Raw genomic sequence first — 19,483 nt, 5'->3', positions numbered from 1 at the left:
GGGCGAGGCCCAGGGAGCAGCTGTGTCCCGGCCTCCAGTCCCACCGAGCGAATGTGTGGTCGGTGGGGGTGGACCTGGGCCACAGAGGCCACCAGGCCCATCTCGACAGTCCTTCAAGGGTCTCCATGCCCCCCAGGTACACATGACCTCTGCAGCCACGTTGGAAAGCCTGCCCACGACGGGACTCCTGTGTATCGGTGCCATGTGGTGACAACTCTGAAAGATCACCTCCCTGTACCATACAAACAGGTAAAGGTCTTTATTGGTCAGACACTGCTGCCCGGGCGAGCAGTGGTGTGAGAGGTACAGAATGTTGCGGGTTGGGACGTGTCTACAGACTCTAAACCTAACATTACATAAACCGAAAACATTTTGTTCCTTACAGAGGAGTAAACCATTTCTCACAGACTGTGATGTGGAGCATTACCACTTAACACAGCATATAGATATATGCATATACAGATAATTATTTATTACAAAGAAACTGTAGTTTCACATCTCTCAAAAATGGACCGTGTTTTCACGTGAATGTTCAGGTTCTGAATGTACGAGAAAGGGTCATGTGCTTATTTAGTTCGTCCATGCAAAGCTCATACAGGTATCACTAAGTACTTTAAAAAATAGAATGGTCTCCTTTTGAACAAACAAATCTGTTGAGGATTAGTAAAACTGTATGAAACTAATGAGATACGGTGATGGGAATTAGGAAACCACATACTGATGGTTCTGGGGAGGTAAAGGGGACACAAGGGCACGGTCTTCCCTTAAAATCTGCCAGGAGAGCAGAGACTTTGGAACGAGGAGGTGGCGGGGCCACACGCAGTCCCGAGGGGGTGGGACTGGTCAGTTGCTAACCGTGTCAGGCTCAGAGCACCACAGCAGGCCTCCTGCCGAGCAAAGATGTAGCCTCCCCAGGAGAACCATTTACTCCAGAAAATAGAGAATGTCAGTCCCAGCTGGAGAGGGGAAAGCGTGTCCCCTCCTAAGGGTGGTTTGATGGGGACAGCGGGGGAGGGGGACAGGGCCGATCCACCTGCGGGGGCAGACCTCGTCCCGTGACGATGAACGGTGAAAGAAAACTTCCAACAAAGAAACTGGATGTTCAGTTAAATATTGGCACCCTCAGCCCACGTGGAAACCTCGGGTCGTCTCGGTGGTCTCGCTCAGATGCGGAGCAGCCTGCACCGGCCCCTTCACTCAAACATCTCGTAGTGACGCGTCTGCCTCACCCTGGGCACCATGTCGATGAGGAGTCTGCAAAGAGACAGACAAGGTCACCTGGACGCCAGGCCCTCCACAGCCCGGGGGCGTGAGAGCTTGGGCAGGCGTGGAAGAAGTTGTTGGTATTTTGGATTTTTTTTTTTTCTGCATTAACTCACATACCGTAAAATTCACCCTTTTAACATGTAAAGTTGAGTGGTTTTTTAGCATATTCGTGAATTCATGCAATCATCTGACTATCTTAGTTCCAGAACATTTTTATCATCCCAAAAAGAAACCCCCACACCACTAGAGCAGTCACTCCCTGTTCTCCCCGCCCCAACAACTAATAATCCACTCTCGGCCTCCGTGGATTTGCCTATTGCAGATACTTCACATGAAAGGACTCATCCAGTAGGTGGCCTTTTGCGACTAGGTGTTTTCACTTGATAAAACGTTGAGGTTCACCCCCGTTGTAGCAGGTGTTAGCATTTCAGTCCTTTTCATGGCTGAGTAATAGTCCATTGCACGGATCCTACACAGTTATCCATGCATCGGTTAATAGACTGTTGGGTTGTTTCTACCTTTTGCCTGTTATGAATAACACGTACAAGTTTTCGGTGTGGATGTTACATTTTCGTTCCTCCACAGCATCTCCCAAGGAATGGAATTGCTGGGTCTAATGGTAACTCCATGTTTAACATTTTGGAGAACTTCCCAATTGTTCAAAGGAGCAGCACCGCCGTGCATTCCTACCAGCACCGGATTAGGACTCCAGTTCCGCTACATCCTCACCAACACTTGTAATCGTCCCTCTGATTATAGCCATTTTAGCGGGAGACGGGAAGTGTTTTAATATTGAAGAGCCCCGCAGCCTGTAGAAATGGCTCCCTCAAAGGCCAGCTCCAGCCTGGGTACTGAATGCAGAGTCAGCGATGCCCACACGGCCCTTCTGCAAGAAGTTCTCTAAATCTGGGGGTGTAGCCTCTGGCCACGCAGTGCTGCTTGCCCCCCACACTCACGGTAGCTGCCCCCCCATGTGTGGTGGGGGGTGCTTTCCACACGAGGAAACCACAGGAAGATGCTCTCGCCTGGGGCACTGTGCTGACCATGAGAGAGGAAGGAGCGTGAATGTTCAGGACATGAAGGGGGGTAAAGGGACCACCCTTTAAGTGGATCATAAAGACCTCAGACAAAGTAAAGGAGTTCCTTTGTTCCTTAACAGCCCTATACCACTTTTCAAAGTCCCTGCCTCACTTCTGTGCCAGCCACAAGCACATGCGTCACCGGCTGGGGGCTTCTCCAGTGCCCTGACATCAGTCAGGCTCAGGAGGTGCACAGGTCCAAGACTGTGACAGCTAGGGAAGGGGGGTGGGAAAGTGGCACTCGGCCACAGGGAAGGCAAAGCTTAACGCGCAGGGACGTACTTGACCCCGTAGGCAAATATGGTGAGGCCGATCAGCACCCCGATGCTGCCGTCCAGGTACCAGACCGCCGCGTTGTGCTTGAACACTTCCGCGCTCAGCAGAATGGAGAAGCCCATCACGCCGCCCACGAGGGAGTTGAACCCTGCAGAGAGAGCAGAGAGAGTCTGGTGGCAGTGCAAAGCAGTCTCTCTCAGCCACTGAGAAAAATGACCCCCGTGCCAGGCGTGCCTCCACGCTCTGGAGCACGTACCGGAAGGAACGCTGCCCAGAGCTCTTCCACGAGTGATAGCCACGACCTGGATGCCTGTGTGGCACATCAAGTCTGCTCAGCTGTCACCAGGGACCTCCCAGGATGGAGCCGTCACCCTGCACCAGTCTGCACTTGCTTTATTCCTCTTCCAAGCACTGACACCCGTGCATGGTTCGCTGCTGGTCCCTACCCACCCCCCGACTAGAACACAAACTTCCGGAGAGGCAGGGACACGGTTCCCTGTTGACGCCACGGTGCCCAGAGCTGTGCCTGCCACACCGCAGACATTCCAGTAGGGGGTGACTCGAATCTGTCGAATGTCTGCTGGGCCAACTTCCAAACTGGGTGTTTCCGATGTGCTGTCACCAATAAACCTCAGTGCCATGAAGGAAACTAGTATCGTCATCCCATTTCACTGACAAGAAAACTAAATAGAGTGACGTTAAATAAACTGAGGTTATCCAGATTGAGAGGTGCTGGCTGGGACTCTACTTACAGTAACCTAAGGGTTTTCCCCCCCTCCAGAGGGAGACACGTGAGGTACCTTATTTGAAGTACTATGTGAAGTATTAGCTACGTGGCTGGAGAAATGGTCCTATAATAAACACAGCACTGGAGCTAACAGATACTGATCACCTTCTCCTTTCCCATGTCATAAGTGCCCCCAACTCATGTACCACACCTTCCGTTTTGCCTGTGAGTTTGCAAAGGCCACAGGGAAAGGGAATGGCGTCTGGGGTCTCCCTGTGAAGGGAGGCACCAGGCTGTCCCCAACCTCAGCATCACAGTGGCCCCGAGAGAAGCTCCAGGTCCCTGGTGCCCTGGCCTGTGCAGGGCCACCACCTCTGCAGCTCCAGGCCCCGCCTCCTTCTTGGGCAACTGTACCTATCTGCTCAGGCCGTGCTTTTGCTGAACGCAAGAGCCCTAATTCTGGCTACAAGCAAGAAAACTGAGCTCAAAGCACTTGTATTTCTAGTAAGAGCAGGGAGAGGAAGACTGGGGGGCAAGGGTGGTCTGAACAAAGCTCTGCAAGAGCCCTGCTCAGAGGACCCAAGGAGGGACCGCGGTGGGCTGTTCCCCAGTAATGGGAACAAGGTGAGCCAGGGACCTGCAAAGGCAGCTTAAGGCCTGGCCTGTGATGCTCTACACCTGCCACAACAAAGGACTTGTGTCTTGCCAGTCTTCTCCCTCTCTCCTGGGTCATTCCCCCGAGGACAAACCTTCAAACTCCTGCCTAGACCCCACCCCACCCCAACTATGGCTCCTATCTGCTCCTGCCCCCCACAAAGCCCACTGACAAGGGTCTGCCCAAGCCATCTCTGCACCCCCCATTCTGCTCAGGCTCCTCCTCCCCACGCACTCCCTGAGCTGTCTGTGACTCCACGATGCCACACGTGATGGTGATGGGCACCTATTCTACCAGGACTCGCTTCTTGCGTCATCCTGAGAACTCCCCTCTCCAGCCTCATGCTCCCCTGGAACTCTTCCCGCCTTCTGCTCTCCCTTGCCGGACCCCACTCTGTGTCCCTCTGGGGTGCCCTGGGCTCAGTCCTCTGCCCTGTCCCTGTCTACGCTCTTCTCCAATCCCACAAGCCAGTGTCCCCTACAGTCCTGCGCTCTCCCTCCGGTTCAGGCGCTCACGCAGCATCTCAGACGGAACACATGCACGACAGAAACCTTGGCTCCTGCCCCAAGCCCTCACCCTCAGCTGCCTTCTCTATAAATGGTGCCACCACCCACCCAGCTGCCTGGGCCAAAAACCCATCAAGTAACTCTTGCCAGTGGTCACCACCACAACTCATCCTCAGCCTCTCTTCCTCCCACACCCCACTGCCCCGCCCAACAGCCAGAGACTCTCCCCCAACAAATGTCCCTATTTCAAATGCCATCTGAACTCTTCACACCAGCTGACCTGAGGCCGCAGCCCCCCACCTCAAGCCCCCTCCTCCTGGTTGGTTGTGCTCCAGCCACACGTGACCCTGTGCCAGCCACCTTGCCCTCCCTGCAAGGCCACCGTCCACCTGGACCCCTCTGCCTCGGGTCCCCCCACGCACGCAGCCCAACTTCTCTGCCCCAGAGCCCCCACTGCACTTCCCTCCACCCCTCCTGCCTCGTCCTCACTGCACCTCGCTATTTTTGCCATTTTTTAAAGCCACCTCTCTTGCTTACTAGAAACGTAAGCTTAAGGACAGGAACTCTGTCTCTCTTCTTGCTGCACTCAAAGTCCCAGAACAGGACCTGGCACCCATCAGGGACACAGATGACTGTTGCATTAATGCATGAGTTAAACTTGGAGGAGGAGGAGGGAGACAGGCTGGCACGCGGCCCCGCCTTAGCTCTGCTGTCCTGGGGGAGAGAGCCACCCCCGGCCAGGCTCCCCCGACTGCTCTCCTGAGAGAAAGCCCCGCAGCCCAGGCCCTCGGGAAAGATGCAGCAAGAGCATAAGCTTCCCCAGACGGCCACCAGAGGTCAACGCAGCTCCACCATGTCACCACTCTGCCTGCCGATGCCCCGTCCCAGCCTGCAGTCCTCACAGCAGGTCCACCCCCGCACGCTGCCCACGGTGCACAGCCAGTGGATTTGTGGCATGTTCACCTGTTCACCTGCATCAGCTAGGAGGGGCTCCTACCTGCTCTGCCTGGCTCACCTGTGATGACAGGGCCTGACTCAGTTCAGCTTCACTTCTAAGCGCACACAGGAGTGCACAGGGACTGGGGGGCAATTCCACGGCTGCCCTGCACACCCCTCGGAATTCCAGAGCCTTCCCAGCCGCAGTCTTCCCACGTCAGGGGCCCGAGCCCCCTACCCAGAGCAGCACGCGTCTCTGCCGGTCACTCACCTCTGGAGTCCAGTCCCCGCAGCTGAGACCACAGAGCTGCTCTACAGAGTAAATGCTTATCTGTTTAACAGCATACAATGGCACAAAGCAATGGCTGAGGCCATCTGGATTAGAGGCCGGCTTTACCAACCAGATCAGAATCTCTGTAATGAACCACAGTAATTTTATGCAGAATATTCTGATTAAAAAGTTTTCCATGTGCTTGGAAAATCCTCGCAGGCTCTGGGTATTTTAGAGTTGGATGTGAGCGAGAGAACGGGCCCGCATTTCAGAGGGGGTGGCTGTGGGTGGGACAGCCCCCTGGCCCTGGTTCAGCTCCTGCCCCCATGTCCCCTCGCCATCTTCCTCTGTCTGATTTGCAGTGTTACTTTGTTGTACAAAGTCATTCTACCTTAAATCATACAAAGCAAGCTTCAGCCTAGGCGAGCAATAAACGCTTGTTGACCAAATAACCAAAGCAACAAAACCAAACGAGACAAGGGCATGGAGTGGGGAAGTCTGGATTGCCCACAGTCCCCGCCACCCACGGCCTGCTGCCCCCCTTCCCTGCGATCTGCTTCCTGGCTGAGGACACACCCCAGCAGCAAAGGCGAGCCAGAGGTCACCTGGCCCAGTTCACACACGGCCCTGGCTCGGGAACACCTGCCCAGCCCGCCCCGCTGGAGGAGCAGTGTGCCCAACTCGCTTCCTTCCTGCAGAGAAGGTGCTGGCTCTGCCCAAGCCAGGCACTCCAGAGCCCCATCCTGCCCCGCCCACCTTCCAAAGTGAGGAAAGAACAGAGAGAGGATAATTAGATTGTTCCCTAGTTCTGCTAATCAATGAATGAGTAAAGCCCAGATCCCAGAAGATACAATTAGCAGGAGGCTGCAATTACTGCCGAATATTTTGCTGCCAACACCCCCGAGAAGAGATTGCAGAGCACACCAAGCACAGGGTAACAGGCTGGGGGAGGGGGGCGCTGCCTCTGCCCTCTGGAATAGCGCGCTCTCTCCGCCCCTCTCTGCAAACCCGCAGGGCGCAGTCAGTCCTAGCTGCCCAGGGAGAAAGGCACCATCTTGCAAAGGAAGAAACAAATAGCAGGCCCTGCTGGAAAGGGGTCACTTGAGGGAGGACTCTGAGGGCTCTGGGTCACACAGCATGCAGCAGTGCTGGACTCGGCAGGGTCCTCTGGCCCTGCAGTGACACTGTGCCCAGCCTCATTGTGCACACAGGGACTGGGGCCCCACCTCAATCCCCTGGAACCAGAATCTTCAGAGGTGAGCCCCAGAAATCTGGGTTTTTAACACACATTCCAAGCAATTTTGGTGTTGCCAGCCTGGTGGTGGTCGACTGACTAGCATCTAGGGTCCCCTCATTTTGCAGCCAGGATGTCAGGTTGTGTAATCCCCAACTTCCTCAGGCCTGTTCAGATGAACCCCCCACCCACATCCATGCGCACAGGTGACACTCTGCCCCAGGCAGCCATGGTTAAGAAGCTGGAGACCTTCCCAGAGACACCATAGCTGGCTCAGGAGTGGGGAGTGGCGGGGCACAGACACTACTGGCTCCTGGTCAAGGACGGCCAGCCCACGCATCAGGGGCCGCAGACCTCCCTCCACCCCAGACATGCCCACACATCTGCCAGCAGTTCTGCCTGCCTCTGCAGATGGAGTCTCGGGCCTGAGCTCAGTCCCAGAGTGGAAGCATCGCTTTGACATCCTGTCCCCCGCCACACTGTGCAGAGTCCAGCTCCACGCCTAGCAGGCCTGGGCATGGGAGGAGACAAGGAGCCTACACGCCGTCACCGTGCTCTGACACCTGGGTGTTCACACATTCCACATATGAAAGAACCTTGAGCGTTGGGGATGGGGCAATGTTTCTTCTCTTGAAAAAAGAATCCAACTATTTCTGCCCTGATTTGTGCAAATGTGCCCACCCACCCACGAGCTTTTACCCTATGACCACCCCCCACTTTACTGCAGACCCCCTGGATTCTGCACATGCTCAAGAATGAGTCAAAATAAAATGACCAGGTGGCACTGTTTGTCAAGGGTCTTCATTATAGGTCAACGCTAGTTTGGGGCCTGAAACACACTTTCCCCATGAAGGAGTTCAGGAAATTTCACCCCAAAATATGACTCCTTGATATAGAGAATTTTGAATTAAAGGTCCTTAGAGATCAAGAGGTATTGGAAGGGGTTTTTCCCTCTATCTACATAAAGCCAGACCCATCAAAAGAACAATCACTTCCCTTCCCCTTCCTGTTATCTCAATATATTACAGGAAAGAAGATCAAGAATGCAACAGGGCTGGCCCAGATCTAAATATAGTACCTGCCTCTCAGGTTTAGTTGCCAAAAAGAATCATAAGTCAATGTATTTCCCCCCATCCATTCATCCTCTCAAATATCTTTTCATCCTCCCTTGTAACCATTTATGGCTCCTAAACAGAACCACCTATATTCCTCATCTCCCCTTCCCCTTATATGTCCTCTAAAATGAGGACCCCAGTAGGGTATGGGGTAATCACTCTGTGATTCTCCCCATGTGCACGGTACATAAATCTCTTTCTCTTATTAATCTGCCTTATTGTGAGCTGATCTTTGGAGAAAGTTCCCCCTCACCCCCATACCTGCATGCCATACCCTTCTCTCTGTCACCCCAAAGCCCGCACAGGAAGCTCCTCTGGACCCCCAGGGACACACACGGACTTTCCTAGCTGGTTGGGACTGTAAGCAGAGGACACACGGGATGGTTTCCCCAGTGCAGGCACCTGGTAGTTGCAACCTGAACTCCCAGGTGAGCATCTACTAACTGGAGGGAAAAACAAGCATGGAGAATTCACAAAGGATACATTTATAAACTCCAGAAAAGGCATTTACCTGTTCTGCAATGCACATAAAACCCAAGACTCCAGGAAGCCCTTTGTGCTTCATGATTAAGAGGCTGGGGAGCCCCAACCCCCCATTAGTAGGTCAGGGTAGAGATATTCATGGAGAGTGTATTAAATTCTCAGGGCACATGACATCTGCCCTGATATGGAAGCCCTGAGAGTCATTAAACAGGTGGAGGAGTTGGTGAGGATAGATTCCAAACTACTGAGTTCCCCTGCAAGACAAGCAGCTAAAAGTGACGCAAACAGCACCTTCCCTCGCTGTGAGCTCAGCGCCCCGAGATCAGGCACACTGGCCTTACTCACCATCTGTTATGAGTGCTCTGCTGGTCAGAACCTTCCCCAGCATGAACTTCAACACGGCCAGGATGCTGCAAAGAATCCCACTTAAAATGGAGACACTGAACAGGAAATCATCCTAGAAGAGAAAGTTCCAGATTTCAACAGTTCACCTCCTGCTACAGCAGATCATCTGCAAACCACTTGCCTTAAAGATCAGCTTCGTTCCAAGTACAAATAATCAGTCGGGTACGCTGCCACTAGGTGGTGGTGTGCTGCACGCTTACATACCTCAGTTACGTGTGTCACTGGGAATTAGAAAAGATGATCAAAAACAGATAATCTACATTTACATTCATTTGGAAAACCATTATGCATTTCTTTTCCTGTAGGAGATTCACCTTCCCAATATTCTGCTAAAATGAATGGCAATCATTCATCAGTGACAGAGTTGGTCAGAATGCTAAGAACAGTGTCTTCTAAACAGAGTTTTCCACAAATAATTCACAAAGCAGTTGATTGAGAATTTTGGAACACATAAGTACACCATTGGCCTAAAAACTCCCCGACACAGAGCCAACTGAATTTGCTGCAGGGTCAACGATGGCCGGAGCTACTTACACCCGTTTTTGTTTTGTTTTGTTTTGTTTCCTTAAATTCACACAAGGCAAATGAGAGCTCAAATACACCCTTCAGGGTAGGGAAAAAGGCATCTAAAAATATAGTCTGCCATTGACGTTATCTTAACACTTCCTATAAGTTGTTACCTTACCTTTGCAAGCAAAGAGTGAGTCACCTACACAAAAGCCCTATCTCCTGACATCACGGCCCATCCGGCTCTGCTGCTTCCGGCTCCCATGTGTCACTCCATGCCACTCAGCCTCCAGACTTTGCAACGTTAAAATGCAACTGCCAGGAATCTGATACAGCGTCATATATACGCAAAGAAACAGGATTTTCCTTCAGCATTTTATTAATCAAATCATTAACCTCACAGCAGAACCTACGACAGCCTGTTTGCCTGAGCCCACTCTGAGCAAAGCCATTTGAAAAATCACCTCGCTGGAAACAGGATATCCGTAGAGTATCAAAGCATCTCCCCCAAATACTGATCGATGGCAGTGGTGGTTTCTAACAACACTCTCACGATTGCTTTGCTACTTTTTCCTCCAAGAGGTGGAGATTAATCCCGCTCCCCATCCCCTGCCCTTCAGTATGGGCTGGGCTTGGTGACTCAGATCTGACAAATACAGTACAGAAAGGGAAACATCGTAATTTCACAGTGGAGAAACCCTGCAGACACTACCTTACCCAAGTGGTCAAGGTTAACAGTACCTCTGATAAGTTGTGCTGGCATCACGTGCCCCCTGGTAGGATGTGACAAGAAGGGCACTTCACCTCCTTGGTATTCTACCCCCAAATCCATAACCTCAGCTTAACTGTGAAAATAACATCAAACAAACCCAAACTGAGGGGCAGTCTGCAAAATACCTGACCACTACCCCTCACATGTCAAGGTCATGAGAGACAAGAACAACCGAGAAACTGTCACAGATTGGAGACTTAGAAGATGTGACACTAAATGCAACATGGTGTCCCAGACTGGATCCTGAAACAGAGAGAGGTCATCAGTGGAAAATCCGAGGCAATCAGAGGAGAGTCTATAGTTTTGTTAGCAGTGCTGTGATCTCATGGCGTCCAGCTGAGCCGCAGGGTCACGCTGGCGAGGGGAGGGCACCCGCTGGATCCCCTCCTTCCGCTTCTCCGTGTCCTGAGCCAGGCATGTGTACAGCCCCTTCTGCAGGTCACCCTTCTGCAACCACCCTCTTGGTCAGAGGTGAGTTCAGGCCATCCCCATCCTCGCCCTCCACTCCACGCCCAGGTTTCCTGCTGCCTGTCCCTGCTGACCCCAGGCCCAACGCCAGACTCCAAGGCAACAGCCTGACAAGGACGTCTTCACCAGCCACCACTGTCGTGTGAGGTCCCACCCCTGCCATGAACCCCTTATTCTGTATCACAGCGGCCTGCTCCTCGGCTTGAACCCTGACATACGATTCATAGGCATGCGTTACAGGGGTGAAACAGTGCCCAGCATGGAGTGAATGCCACACAAGTATTTGAAAGCTGTTTTGTAAATGTGGAAAAGCCAATATGCCAAAGGCAGGTTTTTCCTGTATGTGGATTACTTCTAACGACCACCCTCTGCTCCCCAGACCAGCTCTGAAAAAAACAACTACTGTCCCCTGTGGGAGAACAGAGACTGTGGCCACCTTGGAGTCTCACCCCGAGTGCAGGGGATGGCTCGACACTGCTGAGCTGATCTGCCTCCGAATACAATGAAGCCTGCAGAAGAACCAGCGAGGGCCTGGGCTGGCACAGACCTGCCAAGGCCCCTCTCCCCAAATCAGCGTTCAAGGTCCTAGAAGCAGCTCTGTGATCTCCCCACCCAGAGCCCAGCTGGCTCCCCTGGGGTCAAGCGCTCCTCCCTCCACTTGGTTCTCCACATGCCACATCAACCATCAGCATGAACATGATGTCACAGAGATGTAGTCATCAGCCTGCTCAGGGCATCAGCCCCTGTTATGGACTAGATGTCTGGGTTCTCCCCAAATCCATATGTTGAAGCTCTACCCTCAACATGATGGTATTTGGAGATGGGGCCTTTGGAAGATAATTAGGGTTAGATTATGCAGGGCGTGTCATAATGAGACAAGTGCCCTTTATAAGAAGACAACAGAAGACCTCTCTCTCTCTTCCCCTCCACCCCCCACTAACATGAACCAAGGAGAGGCCACGTGAGGACACAGGGAGAAGGTGGCCGTCTGCAACTCAAGGAAAGACGCCTCACCAGACACTGACTCTGCTGGCACCTTGATCTTGAACTTTGAGTCTCCAGAACTGTGAGGGACAAATTCCTGTTGTTTAAGCCATGCAGGCAATGGCATCTGTCTCTGGCAGCCCAAGCAAAGACAGCCTCCAAGTTTAATCAAAGAAGTAGTTTTTGGGAGGACTCCTTCTCGAGAGTCAGGAAGCCAGAGCAGACATGGCTTATGATGAGAAATTGCAACTCTTGTAGGTAGGCTCCACTGATGACAACCTTCAGTGCGGCCACACCTATCACTTAGTTCTCAGACCCGTGCTGAGCAGGTATCTGACAGATGCAGAGAGGCTAAATGACTTGCCCAGGGTCACTCTGCTAGTGGCAGGACCTGGAATTGTTCCCAGTTGTAAACTGTACCAGGATATCTCATCTATGGCCTTATAATCATCTCTCATGTCCCTAAACCATGGACTCCATGAAAATAGAGACAGCCATTTCCTTGCGAGGTGGTCTGTTCCCACTCTTACCAGCACTGGGTCTCTAGTTTCTCACAGTTGGATCTTCACTGAATGATAAAAAAAATTCAGACAAAAATATTTAAGGGAATTAGCCACTCATTCAGAGCCAAGGATAAATGTTCATTAAAGGTAAACTCTGCATGAATTATGTCCATGCTGGCAAGCTCCTTCAAGACCTTGTAGTGGTGAAGGCCCTTTATAACCATCTCAAAAGCCACAAAAGTTTGATATACTTGGTGATATAAAAATTAAAACATATGCAGGAGAAAGGTCATATTCAAATACAAACTAGGACAAAGATCACAAAGGGTTAATCTCCTTATTATATAAAGGGCTCGTAGAAAGCTACAAGAAAAAGACCAAGAAATAATAGAAAATGGATAAAAGGCAACAGTTAAAAATAAAATGATTTTAAGCATATGAAAGAAGCTCAAACTCACTTATAAAAGAAATGAAAATCAAAACTACAGTAAGATCTTTTTTTACCTAACCAAAAGTATTACAAAGCTATGAGAAAACAGGCTGTCATACAAATCTGGTGGCAGTGAAAACTGGTCCAATCTGTACGCAGAGCAATTTGGCAATTTCTCTGAAAAGTACAAATCTACCCTTGCAAGCCATCCACTTACGTAAACCTATCTTACTGCTATACCTGTACACGTATGAAAATGATGCTACATACAGGAATATTCACTGACAAATCCAAAATTAAAGACAAAGATTATAACACTCCTCTCTGGGTAATTAATAGAACAAATTGACAGAAAATCAGTAAGTATACAGAAGACTTCAAAAACACTATCAACCAACTTGGCCTGACATTTCTGAAATATCTAGCCTACAAGAGTGGGATTCTTTTCAAGTGCACATGGGATATTTATCAATGTAGACCACATTCTATGCCATTAAATGATCTCAACCAATAAAAAAAATTGAAATTATACAAAGTATATTCTGACAACAGTGGAATTACACTAGGAATCAGTAACAGAATAACAATGATTCCACATATTTGGAAATTAAACAACCTAACACTCCTTAAAAGCTCATGATTCCAAGAAGAAATCACTAGGGAAGTTAGAAAATATTCTCACATGAAAGAAAATGAAAAAAGGGAGCACATTGAAATTAGTGGTATGTAGCAAAAGTAATGTTTAGAGGAAAATTCATAGTAAATGAGTTATAAGAAAATATTTAAAAGGCCTAAAATCAATGATCTAAAGTTTCACCTTTAAGAAAGAATTAAGAGAAAATCAAATTAATCCCAAAGTAAGGAAAAGGAAAGAAAGAATAAACACATGAACAGAAATCAATGAAAATGGATAAACAATAGAGAAAAGATCTTTATAAACATCAATAACATTAGATCAACCTCTAAGACTTATCTAGAAAAAAAAGACACAAGTTAACAATATCAGGAATGAGAAAAGGCATGTCACTACAGACCTAACCAGGATCTATTAAGAGGATAAGGAAATAATGTAATCAACTTTATGCCAATAAATTTGACAATTTAGAAGAAATGGACAAATCGAAGCTTATTCAAGAAGACATGGGTAACCTGAAGAGCCCTGTATCAATTAAGATACTGAATTTGTAGTTAAAACTCTTCTCACAAAATTTCAGGTCCCAGTGGCTTTACTGGTGAATTCTACCAAACCTTTAATCATTTAAGGAAGGAATAACACTAATTCTAAAACAAACTCTTCCGGAATATGAATGAAGAAGAAACAATTCCCAATTCATTTCTGAGGCCAGCATTACCATGACACTAAAACCAAAGCATTGCAAGAAAACTATAGACCAATAGCTCTCATGAACTCAGACCTGAAGTCCTTAACAAAACAAATCTAGTAATATATAAAAATGGTTATACAACATGACCAAGTAGGGTTTGTCCTGGGAAAACAACACTGATTAAACATTCAAATATCAATCAAAGTATTCCTCATATTAACAGACCAAAAAAAAAAAAAAAAACCCATGTAATCATCTCGATAGAGGCAAAAAAAAGTCTTTGACACAATTCATTACCCATTCATGGAAAAGGAAAGGAGGAAGGAGAACACCTCTTGGCAAACTAGAAATAGAAAGGAACTTCCTCAATCTGATAAATGGTATCTAGGAAAAACCTATTGCTAATATCAAACAGTGGTGAAAAATGAGTGTTATTCCTCCTAAGATCAGGAAAAAGGCAAGGTTTTCGTTACCTCTGCTCAACATTGAATGGGAGGGACTAGCCAATACATATACAGGAAAGAAAGAGGCAAAACTATTTTTATTTGCAGACTACATGATTTTGTATTTAGAAAATCCTCGGTAATTTACCATACACACATACAAAACCCTACTTACTAGAACTATACGTTAGTTTGGTAAGATTATAGGATATAAGGTCAATAAGTAAAAATCAATTGTATTTCTATACACTAGCTAGAAATAATGGAGTTTTTGAAAATACTGTTTAAAATCACATAAAAATACATAAAATCCTCAGGGATAAATTTAACAAAATATATGCAAGACCTACACATTGAAAACTACGAAGTATTACTGAGATAAATTAAAGAAGGTTTAAATACATGGAAAGATATACTGTGTTCAATATTATTAAAATATTGGTTTTCCCCAAATTGATCTGGATACAAAAGCCCTCCTACCCCAAATCCCAGGCCTTTTTTAAAAATCAGTAAATAAATAAATAAAAGTAGACAAGCTGACTTTAGAATGGAAACGGAAAGGACTTATTATAGGCAAAGCAATTTTGAAAAACAAAAAGGAACAAAGTTTGAAGGCTTGAACTAGGCCTGATTTCAGAATTTGTTATAAAGCTACCACAATCAAGACACATAATATTGCCATAAGGACAGACAGACAGACAGACAGATCAACAGGACAAAATAAAGTCCAGCAATAGACCCACTCATACATACAGTCATTTAGTTTTTGACAAGCACAAAAGTAGTCCAGTGAAGAATGTCAACTCTTTACAACTAACAGTGCTGGAACAAGTGGGTATGTGTATGGAAAGAAATAAATCCTGATCCTCATCTCACGCTAAACAGAAAATTTGAGATGGACTGCAGATCTCAAAGTAAGAGCTGAAACTATAAAACTCTAGGTTATTTATGAGCTTGAGTTAAGCAAAGATTTCTTCATACAAAAAACAAGCATTAACAATTAAAAAAATTGGAATTTATCAAAATTAAAAATTTTTGCTCCTTGAAAGACTATTAAGAAAATGAAGGTGAGCCACAGACCAGAAAAAAAAAATTTCTTTTTTAGTTTAGAGACAAGATCTTACTCTGTCACCCAGACTGGAGTGCAGTGATGCGATCATAACTCACTGCAGCCTGGAACTCCTGCCCTCAAGTGATCCTCCCACCTTAGCCTCCTGAGTAGCTGGGACTACAGGTGTGCACCACCATGCCCAGCCCTTTTTTTTTTTTTTTTTTTTTTTTTTTTTTACTTTTTGTAGAGATGAAGTCTCACTCTGTTGCCCAGGCTGGTCTTAAACTCCTGGCCTCAAGCATTCCTCCCACCTTGGCCTCCCAAAGTGCTGGGATTACAGGCATGAGCCATGGCACCTGACCATGCAAAACAGATCTGATAAAGGACTTGTATCCGGAATATATTAAGAATTTCTACAACACATTGAGAAGAAAATGGAGGACTCAGTTTAAAGGAGAGGGGTCAAAAGCTTTGAACAGATGCTTTACCAGAGAAGATATACAAATTGCAAATAAGCATGTGAAAAGATAATCAACATCATTATTAAATAGGGAAATGTAAATCAAAACCACTATGAGTTACCACTACATACCCATCAGAATCACTAAAATTGAAAAGACAGATAATCCCCAGTGTGGTGAGCATGTGGAGCAACTAGAACTCTCACATACTGTTCGTGGGAATGTAAATTGGTACAGTCACTTTGCCAAAGAGATTGGCCATTTCTTATGAAATTAAATATAGACTTATCATCGGACTCAGCAATTCTACTCCTTGGTGTTTATCCAAGAGGAATGAAAGCATGCATCCACACAAAGACTTGCACACCAATGTTCTCAGTTGCTAATTTCATAATAGACAAAAACTGGAAATCACCTAACTGGTGAATGGGTAAACAAATTGTCGTCTACCCATATAATGGAATATTACTCAGCAATTAAAAAGAATGAACTACAGATACATTCAGCAAGAACAGGGCTGCATTTCAGAAACATTATGAGATGTGAAAGACGACAGACACAAGAAACTAAATACTGTATGATTTCATTTACAGATCATTCCAGAAAAGGAAAACCATAGTGGCAGAAAGCAGATCAGCTGGGGAGAGGAGGTAACTAACAACTACACAAGGGCATGAGGGAACTTTGGAGGATGATGGCAACATTCTGTATCTCCATTGTGGTGGCAGTTCTCTGACAATATGTGTCTGTCAAAACCCACCAAACTGTACACTGAAAGGATGAATTTTATTTTATGTATATCTTGATAAAATTAATTTTTTAAAAAAATTTATCTCAGGGCCTCCTAGGTGACAATTACTGATATTTGCATAATCCAGCTTATGCACATTATCATTAGGTATGTGATGTTCGTTACCATGATGTGAGGCAGAGAACACAGACCAAACTACAACCGCTGCAAGGACTAAACCAGAGGCTGAGAGGTCGGTGGGGATGTCAAAACCACAGTAAACGAAGCCTTTTACCAGCAGTTTTATGGAAGATGCGGAAATGTTTATTCATACAGCAGTTTGCATCTTGACCCTTCTCTTAGTCTGTTGGAGCTGCTATAACAACAAATTGCCATAAACAATGTAGCTTTTCAAAAACAGAAATTAATTTTCAATTCTGAAGGCTGGAACTCTATGATGAAGATACCAGCAGACTCCGTGTCTGGTGAGGACCCACTTTCTGGCGCATAGACGGTGACTTCTTCCCGTTTCCTCACAAGGTGGGAGGGATGAGGGAGCTCTCTGGGGTCTCTTTTATAACGAGCACTAATCTCATTCACGAGGGCTCCGCCCTCATGACCCCATCATCTCCCAAAGGCCCCACCTCCTAATACCATCGCCTTGGGGGTTAGGGTTTCAACACATACATTTTGGGGGGACACAAACATTTAGACCATAGCAAGCCTCAATAAATGTCAGGAGCATAAGGTTAAAATGCTAACTCAGTAAAGACCTTCCTGGGGTAGCAGGACCAGGGACAGGAGATCTAATGATCAATCTGGACACTGGAATGTGCTCTAGGATGGGAAGAAACACCGCCCCAGGGACAGTCTTCTGGAGCATCAGCTGCTGCCTGGCCTTTGCAGGGAAGCAGGTCACCAGTGAGGGTGAGGCTGAACTGGCAGGAAAACCACAGGGCTCCTGGGTTGAGCAGACCCTCAAGGCCTTGCTCATGCTCCAAGACACCAGACCTGAGCTGGGTCTGAACACACCCCTCTCATCCCTATGAGTGGTAGTGGGGGCAGACAAGGCTGGCCTGCAACAGCCCCCATGCCCATGACTAGGGCTGCTGAGCTCCTCCCTGGGCAACAGCCCACAGTCCCTGCTAGAGACAATGTTTATGTCCTTCCAAAATTCATATGTTGAAATCCCAATCAACACATGCTGGAATGAGGAATTGGCCCCTTTGGGAGGTGATTAGGTCATGAGAGCATAACCCTCATGAGTGGGGTAGTGTCTTCTTTGTAAAGAGACCTCAAAGGACTTCCTTGGCTCTTCCCCCATGTGGGGACACAGTGAGAAGATGCCATCTATGAACCATGAAGAGGGCCATCTTCAGACACTAAATCAAATCTGCCAGCATCTTTTATTTATTTATTTATTTATTTTTGAGAAAGGGTCTTGCTCTGTCACCCAGGCTAGAGTGCAGTGGCATCATCACAGCTCACTGCAACCTCAGACTTCTGGGCTCAAGCAATCCTCTTGCCTCAGCCTCCCAAATAGCTGGGACTACAGGCATACGCCACCACACCCGGCTAATATATTTTTCTATTTTTAGTAGAGATGGGGTCTTGCTCAGGCTGGTTTTGAACTCCTGAGCTCAAGCGATCCTCCTGCCTTGGCCTCCCAGAGTGGTAGGATTACAGGTGTGAGCCACCGAGCCCGGCCTCGGCCACCCATTTTGATCTTGGACTTCACAGCCTCCAGAACCGTGAGAAATAAATTTCTGTTGTTTATAAGGCACCCAGTCCACGGTATTCTGTTCCAGCAGTCTGAATGAACTAAGATAGTCCGGCACCCCAAACTGCAGGGCAGCTTAGAAAATGCCACCTCAGCCTGCTCCCGACATGGCCCTACAGTCTAGACTGCATGTGACAAAAGCCCGTGGTCAGTACTTCTGAGTGGAGTGTCCTTTCCAAGAGCCAGTAATGCTCAAACTTTAATTTTCCAACTTCGTTGGTCCCAAGGTGTGAAAAGAAACACCTTATGCTTATACGGGAATTCCACGAACTGACAGACCCCTGGGATACAAAAAGCGTTACATCCCAAACTCTCTGGTCTACATGCCAAGACTAACCCTGTCTTACCTCAGAAAACAAGTCATAGAGACACACACACTCCTAGGACCCCAAATCTGAGCCCCACCAGACAAGGGAGAGCACCCCTTCTGTGAGAACATGAGGTGGTCTTAAAATCATACAGCATTACGACTGGAGAAGGGTTAGGGGGCATCTAATTCATCCTGCTAGTAATGAAAATGGGGCTGAGATGTGGGGAAAGGGGGTGACTCCCCCAAAGACAGCAGAGAGAGAGTGACAGAGCCATGTTCCAAGCTCAGGATTGTCAGCCATCCTCCAGCTCCGCCTTGAGCCACCCCTTCCAATTCTCTCAGCCCAGGCTGGAATGCGGAGAAAGCCATAGGGCTCATTTAGAATTCAAAGGCAATTATCGGGGAGCTGGCAAAATCTGACCTAGGTGAGGATTCTTGTGCGGACCTGCTATAGTGGTTATTGTACGCTAGCTCAGGAGGCCTTGGTCAGCCAGACCTGGCCTCCCTTGGCTTTTCTCCTGGAAGACACAGAGCCCCTGCACTGCCTTCCACCCCCAGGCTGGGGAGGTGGCAGGTGAGTCCCCACCACCTGGTGTACAGTGCCAGATGATATCTTTTCCACCTCCTGGCAGACAAGCCAAACCCAACCAGAGCCCCCCGCCCCACCCTCCTCCCTCTTGCCACTCTCCTCTCTCTGCTCCAGCCACCGTGGCCTCCTCCCTGTTCCTCACACTTGACCATGACAACCAATATGAGTGACTGAGGC

General features: G+C 48.0%; 1 protein-coding gene across 1 annotated transcript in view; it reads right to left on the bottom strand.

Annotated features, from left to right (window-relative positions):
- Positions 1-237: 237 nt before the first annotated feature.
- Positions 238-19,483, bottom strand: part of TMEM163 (transmembrane protein 163) — a 222,584-nt gene continuing 203,338 nt past the window's right edge. Inside the window, exons 6-8 of the mRNA XM_069473310.1 lie at positions 8,894-9,005; positions 2,628-2,769; positions 238-1,254 (exon numbers count right to left, since the gene is read on the bottom strand). Coding sequence (XP_069329411.1) covers positions 1,194-1,254; positions 2,628-2,769; positions 8,894-9,005 — 315 coding nt within the window. The 3' untranslated portion in view covers positions 238-1,193. The remainder of the gene's footprint in view (positions 1,255-2,627; positions 2,770-8,893; positions 9,006-19,483) is intronic.

This window comes from Eulemur rufifrons, chromosome 1 (assembly GCF_041146395.1).
Source record: "Eulemur rufifrons isolate Redbay chromosome 1, OSU_ERuf_1, whole genome shotgun sequence".
NCBI lineage: Eukaryota > Metazoa > Chordata > Mammalia > Primates > Lemuridae > Eulemur > Eulemur rufifrons.
The sequence above is the reverse complement of the archived record's forward strand: the minus strand, read 5'-3'. Positions and strand labels throughout refer to the sequence as shown.